At 56.0% G+C, this 12,933-nt stretch overlaps 1 protein-coding gene across 2 annotated transcripts in view; it reads left to right on the top strand.

The window, feature by feature from the left end:
- SLC39A11 (solute carrier family 39 member 11) overlaps positions 1-12,933 on the top strand; it is a 291,723-nt gene that overhangs the window by 238,866 nt on the left and 39,924 nt on the right. For both annotated transcript variants that reach the window (XM_004709171.2, XM_045299650.1), the window contains exon 7: positions 6,986-7,055. In XM_004709171.2, the coding sequence (XP_004709228.1) occupies positions 6,986-7,055 (70 nt within the window). The remainder of the gene's footprint in view (positions 1-6,985; positions 7,056-12,933) is intronic.

Here is a 12,933-nt window from a genome sequence, read left to right as displayed (position 1 = left end):
CTGTCACTGGATGCGTTTCTCTAGTCGACCCGGCCTAGCACCCAGGCCAACGTGGACCTGGGACAGAGGTTGGCTACCTAGTGGCCAGGGCTGCCTCAGCAGTGAGTTTGATTTTAAGGACTGCTTTGGGCTGTAGTTACTGTGTCTTTAGGAGGCTATCTTTCCCCTCCGTTTCCACCCCTGCATGCGTGCGTGCGACTGTTTGTGCGCACACCCTTGCTCACACCCGAGGCACCCAGGCTGCATCCCCCAGTGTGTGGACTGAGCTGGATCAGTCCGAGACTCCCGCCTCCCACATCCTGTCCCCGGCAGATGCCACACGGTCACTGCCCATCACACTGCCCCAGACTCCTGCGTCGGGTGTCGCTGTGTGAAGTGCACACCATGCAATCCTTTTCAGCACCATTGTGGGGCTTTCAACGCAGTGTCACCTACTTTATGATTCCTGTATCCCTGCCCCCTTTGTCCCTCCTCGGGCCCTCTGGCCCAGCAGCCAGGTTGAAGCAATAAAGAGGCCTGTGGGATAAGAGGCCGGAGCGCGTTCTAACGATGGACTTGCCCTCCCCTGCATCCGTGGGTGGCCCCTCATGCCCAGCACCACCAGGCATGTGGACAAATCCATGGGCCAGAGAATCAGGACCAAGAGCTCAAGACAGCGAACTCTGAGGCTCGGATCCATCTGAGTCCTCCGTCAGACTCAGACGGTCCTGACTACACGGACAGGACAAGGGTGGAGGACAATTCCTCTTGCCCCGGGACCATGTGTGGATTTATAACATCGTTCTCTGGCATGAGGTCTTTTCCCCAGGGGCTGGTCTCTCCTGATAACGTGTCCAAAGCACGTGAGACAAAGTCTAGCCCTCCTTGCTTCTAAGGGAGCATTCTGCACTTCTTCCACAACAGAGCTCTTTGCTCTTGTGGCAGCCCACGGCTCCTTCAGTGTTCCCCGCCAACACCATCCCCAGTCCTTTGGATGCTGAGCAAGGGGTGGCCACGGGGCCAACTCAACAGATGGGCCCGGTGGTGCAGCCTGTCATGGGAGCACGCATGGGGTGGCCAGCTGTGAGCTGTGTGGCTTTGGGGGAGTTGTCTGCATCTTGAGCCCCAGTTGGCCCCTCTGGAAAATGCCAGCAATAACGTCAACCTTGTAATGTTTTGCGAGGGTTCGAGTGGAGGGTGGGAATGAGCTACTGAGTGCTGCTGCATCTGGCCTGTGGTGAAGAACATTGGTGGTGCCGCGGCACGGACCGCCGAAAGCACAAACCAGTCTGGCGCTGAAGAAGTACAGCCACAGTGCTCCCTCAGAGGCAAGGACGGCTGGACTTCATCTCATGGACTTTGGACACGGTCTCAGGAGAAACCAGTGCCCGGAGCAGAGACCTCGTGCTGGGCAGAGGGATGGCCACCACAGCGGGCTCAAGTCTACGAGCAGTTGTGAGGACAGCGCAGCGTTTCGTTCTGCCTGTAGAGGGGGCCGCTATGAGCCGGGACCTCCTCCGTGACCCCTAACCACATGAGACTTGGGGTTGCAAGCCACAGAAGAAGGGGCTAAGGGTGGAGCCCCCGGGGGCTCTTGCTCGGCCACAGGAAGGACAGAGACTCAGGCAGGAGTCAGGCTTCTGGGACAAACCCATCCCGGACGCAGACACACCCAGGGCTCGGCTCTCCACGGCCCCACTTCTCTCCATGCCTGCCCCGCTCTCCCTGCCGCAGACCTGCTCTCTCACCTCACAGAGAGCCAGGGGGGCTGGCAGCTCCTGACCGGCCCATGCTGGAACTTGGCGTGAGTTCTGATCAAGGCTGTTCCAACACACGGCCATGCCGTGTGTGTGTGTGTGTGTGTGTGTGTGTGTGTGTGTGTGTGTGTGTCTAGCGTGGAACCAAGCTCCAGGGTGCCAGGCCTTTGTGCTCAGGCACTTCTGGGCGGAGGCTGGAACTGCCAGTCTTCCATCCTTCCAACCTTTCAGATGTTTAAAAGCTGGCCTTTCCGCGAAGGGTCCAGACTTGAACCATTGGCTGGGACTCCTCCACCTGCCCCTCTTCTTAGCCGACAGGGCCTGCATGCCGTGTGCGAGGCCAGCTGTGCCTGGGGAGCATATGGCATGGCCACGGTACCGTGTGCCCTGAGGAGCCCCCAGAGGCCCACCTCCTGGCACCCAGCAATTGCTGAACTATGGGGAATGGAGGGCTTCTTATGAAATGTGACTGCTCTCCAGAAATGTCCGCTCTGGACGGCCTGCCCTCGTGTAATCCAATACAATCGTGATCGAGCCCTTCCGTGAAACACAGTCCTGCCCTAACCCTTCAGCAGCTAGTGCCTCGGCTGCCTTTTAGAGATACCACGGAGGGAGTCAAGTCAGATAAGGGATGAAGGAGCCCGCACCTTGGGGTCGTCGTCAACCGAGACCGACCCCTGAGCCTCACTGTGTTCCCAAGTCTGCCAGGGAGCCAAGTAGCCCTTCCCTCTGTCCCTAAAGCCCTGAAAATCACAGGACAGTCAACAAGACCCTCTGCGTCCAAAGAGCCAGTGAAGAAACCAGCTCCGAACGCTGTTGTTGTTGTTGTTGTTGTTAGGTGCTGTGGAGGCAACTCCGACTCACAGAGACCCTGTGCACAAACAGAACACAGCCCCGCATGGCCCTGCGCCATCCTCACAATCATTCCCACACCGAAACCATCGTTGCAGCCAGCGTGTCAACCCATCTTGTCGAGGCTGCCCTTCCTCTTTACCAGCCGTGGTGTCCTTCTCTAGGGCTGGTCTCTTCTGACAGCAGGTCCAAAGACGGTAAGACGAAGTCCTGCCATCCTTGCCTTTCAGGGGCACTCTGGATCCATGGCTTCCATGACAGGCGTGTTTGTCCTTGTAGCAGTCCAGGGTATGTTCAGTATTCTCCAGCAAACAGCCTTCAGTGGCCCAACGTTCACATGCATCGGAGGCAAGGAGAATGCGTGGCTCGGCTTGAGTCAGGCAGCCCTCAGTCCTTTCAGTACCCTAGGGAGATCTTGCGCAGCAGGTGGACCCAATGCAGCTCGTCTTTCGGTCTCTTGACTGCTGCCCCCTTGGGCTTGGTTGTGAATCCAAGTGAGACAAAATCCTCAACAATCCCAACTAGTGCTCCTTTCATCATGATGTTTCCTGCTGGGCCAGGGGTGCGGACTTTGGCCTCTTTCACACTGAGTCCTAATCCACGCTGCAGGCTGCCGCCCCTGACCTTCATCAGCAAGCGCTTCACGTCCTTGCCTTTCGCAAGCCAGGTCGTGTCGTCTGCATTTCTCAGGTTGTCCCTAAGCCTGCCTCCATCTCTGATGCCCCCTCCTTCTTCACACAATCGTCTCTCCGATAAGTTGTTCAGTATACGGATAGATCCGGATACAACCCTCCATACACCTGTCTTGGCTTAAAACCATGCGGCATTCCCTTGTTCGGTTTGCACAACGGTCTCTTGATCCATGGGCAGGTTCGGCAGGAGCCCAGTCCAGTGTTCTGGAATCCCGCTTCTTCTCAAGGGTCTCCATAGTTTACTATGGTCCACACGGTCAAATGCCTTGGTATCGTCAATGAAAGACAACGCTCTCTCTAGCATTCCCTGCTTTCAGCCAGGATCTATCGGACTTCATCAGTGTAATCCCTCATTCCACGTCCTCTTCTGAGTCCAGCCTGAGCCGCTGGCCACTCCCTGTCACTGGGCTACCGTGACCTGTATCAGATGTTCTTCAGCCCAGTTTTACCTGTGTGTGATGTCAGTGACATCGTTCTCTGGGTCACCTTTCCTTAGAATGGGCACACATATGGCTCTCTTCCAGTCAGTTGGCCAAGTAGCTGCCTTCCAAGTTTCCTTTGAACCCCAGACCGAGAAAATACCCCCAAACTCTTCTTAAAGACAGTCGTTAACTCGTGAGGGACACCTGCCTTGTTTTAATATCTGTGCATCTACCTGGGAGCAAGTGACAAGAACTCAGAAGGTTAAGTAGGGAATCCGAGCAGTGAGTTTGGGTGAACGAGAGACCATTTGGAAAATTGTTTGAGAATGGTTACACAACTCAAAGACAGTAATCAGTGTCACCAAACGGGGCCTGTGGAAGCTGTTGGGTTGGTATTGGTTGGTTGGCAATTGTGGAAGCTGTGGGGTTGGTATATGTTATGCTATGCACACACTCAACAACAAAAATAAAACTAAGTTATTAGAGGGATGAATAGATGGTGCTGGCACCAGGCCTCCTCTCCCTTTGTCGAGAGAGCCTTCGGGAATCTGGGACCCAGCCCACAGCGCTGTTTCCTGTGAAAGCAGAGGCTGAGCAGCAGCCATCAGCAGCTGTCCACCACTTAGGGCCAACAGATCCACTGGACAGTGGCAGGAGAGGGCCCTGTTCTGCTTTGCAGCTTTCCCTGTAAATCCTCAGTCTTCAGGTAACAAGTCCCCTTCCCTTACCTGCTTATGGGCCAGGTGAGAGGCCAGGCTGCCTGTGGGTGCTCTCAGGAAGGGTGCATCTCCAGCTCAGAAGGACCTCAAACCCAACTGTCATTGAATCTATATGGACTCATAGTGACCATGCAGGACAGAGTAGAACTGGCCCCTGTGAGTTTCCCAGGCTGTCAACCTATGTGGGGGCAGACAGCCTTCTATTTTTCCTGCAGAGCAGCTGCCAGGTTCAAACTGCTGACCTTGCGGTGAGTAGCCCAGCACCAGGCCACCAGTGCCCCTTCTTGGAGGATGAGGGGCTGGAATTCCTGCTACAGCTTCCTTCTCGGTGCTTTTGAGATTGGGGCTAAAGCCCTGGGGGTGGCTTGAGAGCATCTTTTCTCCGCTGGCCCCTCGAACTGTCCACCCCTCAGAGCTGGCTCCCCCCTAATGGTCCCCCCAGGAGCAGGCAGGTGGTCAGTGGGCCAGGTACCCTTGGTCTTCAGCAAGCAGATACAGTGCTGGGGCCACCATAGCCCCTGCTCCTCAGGGCGACGAGAAAGCCCCCTGCCGTAGCCGCCCAGCACCCACTTAGCACAGAGTGCTTGTTTGGGCTTAGATGGGTGGGAGCCATCAGTTCTCCCCGGTCCTTTCCCCCTACCTGCCTCCTTACACGATTCTGACCCTAATCCCCAGGGTCCCCCAAACATTCCGCTCCCACCCCGGGAATGTGGTGCACACAGTTTTCGTTGCACCATGAGCTTAAAAATGAACCATCCGTGCCTGTGCAGCTGTGCAGCTGAAGAAAGTGCTGGAAACCCCTTCCATCAAGGTGTCAGAGGAGACAGCCTCGGAACACAGGCCTCTCCATTCCATGGGACCTCCATGAGTTGCAATCAGGCTCGCTTGGGGGCAGGGGTGGGGTGGGGGAAAGGACTGGGGGGAGGGTAAGAGGGGCAGCAGGGAGGGTGGCTTGCCTAACCAGCTGCTTCCTTGCCTGCCAGGAATTGGAATCAAGGAGAGGAATCCTGGTGGCCTGGGGACAGGTCTGTCCCTGTTTCAGAGGTCATAGGATCTCACTGCAGGGTGGGAAGCATCCCTACTCCCCGGGGGCTTGTTTCCAAGTAGAACTGAGTCCTGTTCAGAGGCAGGCCAGGAACTCCTTAGTGCCCTGAGCCTCTGGAAAGGTTGTCCTTTCTGCCTGCAGGGTCACTGCCCAGCCAGGGCTGGCCTGCCCTGACCTGTGCTTCTGGTCACTCCGTTGACCTTAACATTAACTGCCTCCTGGCCTCAGCTTGACACACAGAGGCTCAGTCAGGCCCTCAGACACACGCAGGGCCATGTCTGACCCCTCCTCCCCAGCCCACCCCACAGCATCCGTCTCCGCACAAACTCTCTTTGGCAGTTAATTTCCCTTCTCTTTGTCCCTGCGTGAGTGGCAGATGCTGTGAAAAGACCCCAGACCAGACACTGTACTCACCACACCTGTCCCTTTGGTCTCTGTCTTAATTACCTGTCTAATTCACACCTTGGCTGTGCACCTGGGCTGTGCGCCTAAGCGGCACATTTCCTCCGCCCCGCGGGTTCAGCACGCCCCGGCCATTCTCCTGTAGATGCTCTCCCCAGCCTGCCCTGTGGCTTGTCATTGACGGTCGAGTGTGGGGATGACTGCTCACGGCTGAGACGTCTCACTGTCCGGTCATCGCTTCCATTATGCTTGGTCGAGTGGAGGGGCAGCGAGATAGAGGCAGGCCCTCAGCCAGGTGGACAGGCACAGTGGCTTCCACATGGGCTTGGGCTTGAGCATAGGAATGGCTGTGTGTGGACAGATTCGGGGGGGCTTGTTCGTGGAGGGGGATCCAGAAGGTCACTGTGGAACCAGGTCCGCATGTGTAAACCATCGAATTGTATGATAGGTGAATTCTAAGTCAAACCGTTGAAAACGTTTTTAAGCACTAAAACTAACAATAATAAAACAAAGAGAACTGGGGGAAGGCGGCTCACTGACACGCAGAGAAGAGAGGGTCTTCAGGAAAGAGTCGTCATCATCATCATCATAAAACCATGCTCTTGGCTGCTTCCCTGCTTCGCGTCTTTGTGCGTCATGAACCGCATACAGAACTGACGTCTGTGCCCCTCCCTCCCATCCTCTAGTGTGATCAAACTAAAGGCTGGGGTGGGGTGGGAGGGTGGAATGAAGTGCTAAAAATAAGCATTTAATTGAATTAATAAAGTTAAAGATGTGGCGCTTCATTTTTTTAAAAGAAATATTATCATTTATTTCCCCCCTCCCAAAATGCAACCGTTTAGAAACATGCAAACTGTTCTCAGCCCACCAGCCATCCTACAAGCAGGCTGTGTGTGTGTGGAGGTGGGGGGCTGCTTTGGCCCAGGGGCCGTGCTTGGTTGGCCCCAGGCCCCCATTCTGCCAGGCAGCCAACCCCAGGTCCTCAGTCCACTAGGTGGCCATCCCCAGGCTCCCACCCCACTAGGTGGCTCCCCTGGCTCTGGGCCCAGTGCTGACCACGCACCTCCTGGGGAACCTCCCCTAACCCCCACCCGGTGCTCTTCTCCGTCTCTTTCAGAGGGTCTTGCTGTTGGTGTTGGATTTGGGGCCATAGAGAAGACGGCGTCTGCCACCTTTGAGAGTGCCAGGTAAGGGCTCCCCGGGACATGCAGTGTCCCAAGGCGCTGCTGCTGCTGCTGCTACTGGGGGAATAGGTTGTCCCTGGCTGGCTCTCCGCCTGCACACATTTCCTGTGCACCCCAGCCCTTAGGGGAGGGGGCAGACAGGAGGTCATACCAGAGGGCAGGTTGACGCCATGTTTTCTTTCAAATGAGCCATCCTGGGGAGCCGTTTTCCAGTGAGTGCATCAAAGCACAGATACCTTGCACGCTGTCCCTGGAGCCTGTTGAACGTGTGAAATGGGGAGCCGCTGAGATGGTTAACTGACCCCTCCTGTTTGAAGGCCTCTCCTGGACTGGCTGGACCCGGGCTGTCCTGCCTGCCTGGCCATCAGCAGGTCCTTCTTATCTGCGGGTGCTCTACAGGGACCTGTCTGCACAGCCTCCTTCCTTCCCACTGAGCACCCTCTGGGTTGACCAGAGAAACAAATCCAGTGATACTCATCTACGTGCAAGAGAGAGCTTGATATCAAGAAGTCATTACATATCAAGCAAACATCCCAGCCCAGTCCAGATCAAGTCCGTAAGCCTGAGACTAGTCCATAAATCCCTCTTCAGGCTCACGCAGCCACCTGCAATGATGCAGGATGCAGGAACACCACCGGCCAGCCAGTGGGTGCGAACTCTTGTGGATCCGATGGTGGTGCACACATCTCCAGGGCGCTGGCAGGTCTCCACGTGTTGTCAACAGGAAGGTGACCGCAGAGAGAGGGGGAGAGGTTCCCAGGACCCTCCTTATGAGGAGGCCACGCCCACAAGGAGGCACCGGCAGGCTGTGACCTGATTGACAGGCTACACTCCACCCCTACACTTCACGTTAATAGGAAATTATGTAATGACCACACCCTCTCCCTGGGGAGTCTCCTCCATTCCCAGCCTTGCCCTCTCCCTGCTGGCCTCTTAGGTCACAGATTTTTACTGGGAACCCCCCAATCCCTCCTTGCACCGTTTTCCTGGTCAGCTGAGGCCGTGAGCAGGGTAGGGGAGACCTGGGCGGCCCTGCAGGCATGTCCGCAGCTGAGGAGGAGCAAGGCATCCCTCTGCCCTCTTGTCCTGCTGCAGGCTCATGTCCAGACTGCTGCTGCATCGCTGCGGTCTGTGGGTGCTCTTGCTCTCTAAAGCGACTCCAGGTGCAACGTGGGTGGGCTGTGTCATGTTTCTGAGCTCACGAAGGTTTCCAGGTGCCCCCTCCTGAGAGCACATGAGGGTGCCAACTGGAGCAGGAGGGGCAGCGCTGCTGGCCGTGAGCACCAAGGTAGTGAGTCAGCAGTGTGTGTTCAGTGAGGTGCTGTCCTTCAATCCAAAGCACGCCTGGAGACAAGGAAGGCTATGTGTTGGTCAACAGGTGTGACCAGAGGCTTTCAGGAACGGAACCCGTGTTTCCCCAGGACCAGTGGTCCGCTGTTGGCTAAGTCAGTCTTCTCAGTGACTTTAGAGGGCATCACTATCGTGGAGCCCTGGTGGCGGAGTGGGTTCTGCATTGGGCTGCTAACCACAAGGTCAGCAGTTCGAAACCACCAGCCGCTCCACAGGAGAAAGATAAGGCTTTCAACTCCCATACAGAGTCCCAGTCTCAAGGATGATAGATAATAAAAACCAAATCCAAAGAAGGGAAGGGTATCAGAGTGTACGTTGTGAATATCTGATTTATAGGAAGCTAGGGATGACTGTGTGAGCCCCAAATCCATGCGTAGAGTCCACATATGGGTTAAGCCTCTGGTGAATCCCCTCTGATGTGGTCAAGAGATGAGAAAAGCGTTGTTCTCAGACAGAGTATCGTAACTGCTGTCCTGATGATGCAGCTAGGTTAAAATGTGACCCTGGTCATTTCATCTCCCTTTGATCCATTTTAAATTTGTACTGTACTAGTTTAGAATACACCTTGCTTGTTTTCTCAATTGGGTTTTTTTCTCTAGTTTATTTTGTTACTGTTGGTCTTTTTTTTTTGGGGGGGGGGTATATTTTCCAGTGCATGTGAATAGATGTGCAGGAAGCTTCCGAGACAGTAGTTGGACTGGAGCCTTATTGAGGGCACTTGGGGGAGTAGGTTGGAGGGAAATGGGGAGCTAGTAAGGAACACGAGGGAAGAAAATATTCTAGAACTGGTTGTAGAGATGAATTGTGGAAGTTTATGATATGTGAACCAAACGTCAATAAAACAACATTTAAAATAAAAGAGGGCAGGCTCGGATCCCACGGGGGACAGTTCTGCCCTGACCTGTAGGGTCACTGTGAGTCCGAAACGACCTGACAGCACCTAACTCAACAACTCGTCATCAGCCTGCGTCCGCTGACGCCGGTGTCAGACTGGTGCCTCCGCATCAGTTCTGCCCCCCACCCCCGCCCGGCGGCTGGGTCACATGGTCCTCTCTGTGCCCCTCTTCCCAGTGAGACCATCCACGTCTTCTCCTTGAAGCCCTGAACAGGGATTCAGGCTGGAATGTTCTGGGATGACGTTTTTCCAATTCTCCTACCACCCTCCTGCCTGTCAGACACCCCCCTACCCCAGTGCCGCTGGGGTCATCTGGCACCTGTAGTGACGACCAGACAGGATGGGTTACAAGGATAGAAGACCTGGTACCAAGCGAAGCTCGGGGCGAGGTTGGAGGCTTTGGCTCTCTGCCCCTTGCACATCCACGCTGCCTGTGGCTTCAGTGGCCCGAGAGAATCCCCGGAGCTCAGCAGTGCCCTCGGGGCAGAAGGGGCTGCAGGGGCTGATTCTGCAACCTTTCAAAGGGCACTCCTTCCCAGCGCCCAGAAAGCCACACATGCCATACCAGGTCTGGCTGGTGAGTGACAGGTGTGCCCCAGGCACCTGGTGCCAGCACATCAGGTCCAGCGAGCCTCTCTCCTGTTGCCTCCGATTTCGGTTAGTCTTTATAAAAACTCCTCACGGAAATGGAGGGAAAATAGCCCCGGTCCAGCTTCGCCCTCCCCTCAGCCAAGCATTCTCTCTGCTTTCTCTAACCCTTCAGCAAGATCCCCCAGCTGAGACTGGCTTGGGACAGCAGGCGTCAATATCTTCAGCTCTCTCTAACCCTCTGCTCAGCAAGCATCACTGGTAAGGGGTGTATGCTCTGTATTCTGCCCCGCCCCCCAATCTCACACTCAAGGACAAAGCCAAGCTCTGCCGCTACTGTCCCTGTGGATACAGAGCCCCTAAAGGGGGGCGGGGTGCTCCCAGCACTGCCTGCCGGCTCCTACACTGCCCCCTCGAGCAGACGCTTCCCTTTGTCCCATGTCCTCACGTACAAATCCACTCGTGCTACTGAAGCTCCATGAACCGCCAAGAGAACAAACAAGTCTGTCTCGGGAGAAGTCCTCAGTACTAAGCCCACCTGTTCCTTAGAGGCAGCGATGGCGAGACTTCATCTCACGTACACTGGGCGTGTTGTCGGGAGAGGCCAGTCCCGGGAGAAGGATATCATGCCTGGTACAGTGGAGGGGCAAGGACAAAAGAGGAAGACCCTCGGCGAGGTGCACGGGCACAGCAGCTGCCACCCTGGGCTCAGAGAGAATGACGATCGTGAGGACGGTGCCAGACTGACCGGGTGGTGTTCCGTTCCACTGTCCATCGGGGTTGCTATGCGTTAGAACCAACTGGATGCGCCTGACAACGACAACCCGAATCCCTGTGAGGTTTGTGCAGGGCTCCCCAGACCCCCGCCAAGCCTGAGGCTGCTGGGCTGCCGTGAGTGGGCATCAATGTGATGGCAGCGGGCTAGTGGGTTGGGGGTTCGCCTCTTCTCCAGCCTGCAGGCTGCCTGGCCTGCGACTCGTCAGCCTCGCCCCGAGGCTCCCTGGGCAGGAAGTCCTCAGCTTCCCTTCTCTAGTCGCCCACAAAACCCAGCTCCTGAGCCAGCGCAAAAGGCAGGCAAGGTGAACAAGTCAGGTCTGGGGGCTCTTCTGCGGGTGCCACCGCAGCATCAAGCCACGGGGCCTTCTTGGCTGGGACCCTCCCCACTGTAGCACATGGCTGGTCACAAGTCAGGGTTGGCTCAGCAGCCGCCACCACCATCCTGTAGAAATAGATTGCCAGGCCTTACTTGCGCAGGCCACTGGGATGTTTGGAACAGCTGCGTGTTTAACTGTTTATGCCATCCAGGAGCCTCAGGAGAGTGGTTGGTGTGGGCCAGGGTGCTGTCTGTTTACCCGGTGAGGTGAAGGGGATGGGGCATCCTGTCCTCCCATCACTGGGCCAGTGCTTTGAACCACTGCCGGCACTCGCTCCTGGAAGGGGGGCAGGGCATGGAGTCGCGGGGAGCAGGCTGCAGGGGTGCCCCTCCACTGAGCCTGGCATCCTGCCTTTGGCCGGCATCTCCAGTGCTGGGATGGCACGCTGGCTGGTCCCTCCGTGTTAGACCCACCCACACTTGTTCTCAGCTCCCTCTTCCCGGAGAGGGAGGCGAGGGCAGACCAACTGGAGAATGATTAAAGTGGAATTAGAAATGAACAGGCAGCTGCTGGGGGAATGCATGCTGTCCCTGGAATTTAATAGGTTAGCGGGAAGCAGGGGCCGCGGTGACTCGGAGTGCCATGCACCAGGACTTAATGTCGCTGTTCGCTGTCTGCTCATAATTTCCTGGATTCATTCCGGGAGGGTGTCTGTGCTGGGTCTGGAGATTCTTGGCTTTCCTCTGAGCCCTCTTTATTCCCATCCATCCATCCGTCCATCCATCTATCCATCGACCCATCCATCGATCCATCCATCCATCCACCCACCCACCTACTCACCCATCCATCCATTTATCCATCCACCCATCCATCCATCCATCCACCCATCCATCCATCCATCCATTCACCCATCCATCCACCCACCTATCCATTCATCCATTCATCCATCCATCCATCCATCCATTCACCCATCCATCCACCCACCTATCCATTCACCCATTCATCCACCCATCCATCCAACCATCCATCCATCCATCCATCCATCCATCCATCCATCCATCCATCCATCCGGTTACTCTGCAGCCAGGATGGCTGTGTACCTCCTACTGTGCAAGTCCCGACAGAAAACTCAAGAGTCTGTGTGACATGACCCTTCCCAGAAGTGAGAAGTCATCATGAGACCTCCCAGCAGCATGATGAACTCGGATGACACGGGAACCGCACACCTAACAGTCAGACATGGACTAAGGAGGGGGGAAGTGTCAGATGCCAAGAGTCCAGAGGAGAGCTGGGAGGCAGAGTGGTCAGTGGCTTCACCTCCAACTGCCCATTTTGGAGACTGAAGGTTGAACTGACTGCCCTTGAAGTAGATGAAGAAGACTTGCCCTTGCCTGTCAATGCCTGGGACCTACAGCAGGGCCTGGGTGCAGAGAGCCCCAAGCCTGTAGCGACTGCTTATCCACAAGACCAGGGTATAAATCCTCTCCTGCCCCTTTCTGTCAGGATGCCCTGCTATGGTGGCCGGACTGCTGCCATGATGCCGGAAGCTGTGCCACAGGATTTCTGTCAGTAGACAGCTTTCCACGGAGCTTCCAGATTCAGACAGACTGGGAGGAAAGGTCTGGTGGTCCGAGTCTGAAACTAGCCAATGAGAACCCTGTGCCTCTGAAGAGAATATTGCCGGGAGGCCCTCCAAGTGCACACTGGTCACAAGCAGGGTCTCAGCTGTGCCAGCAACCATGGAGGTGCTGCAGGACCCAGCAGTATATCTATCCCTCTGCTGTTCATGGGGTGCCCACAGCTGCGAAGGACAACACAACACCCCCATAGGCCCAAGGACAGGCCTGTATCTTGGTAGAGACTGGTATAGGGTGGAGTCCGGGAGAGCAGGGCCTTAGCCCCACATCACACAATCTATAGGCTCCAGATCCTGTGCCTCTGTCTTGCAAAGAAA

This window comes from Echinops telfairi, unplaced genomic scaffold (genome assembly GCF_000313985.2).
Source record: "Echinops telfairi isolate 266 unplaced genomic scaffold, ASM31398v2 ScPeMD7_7458;HRSCAF=8496, whole genome shotgun sequence".
NCBI lineage: Eukaryota > Metazoa > Chordata > Mammalia > Afrosoricida > Tenrecidae > Echinops > Echinops telfairi.
This window is presented reverse-complemented; position numbering and strand designations above follow the sequence as displayed.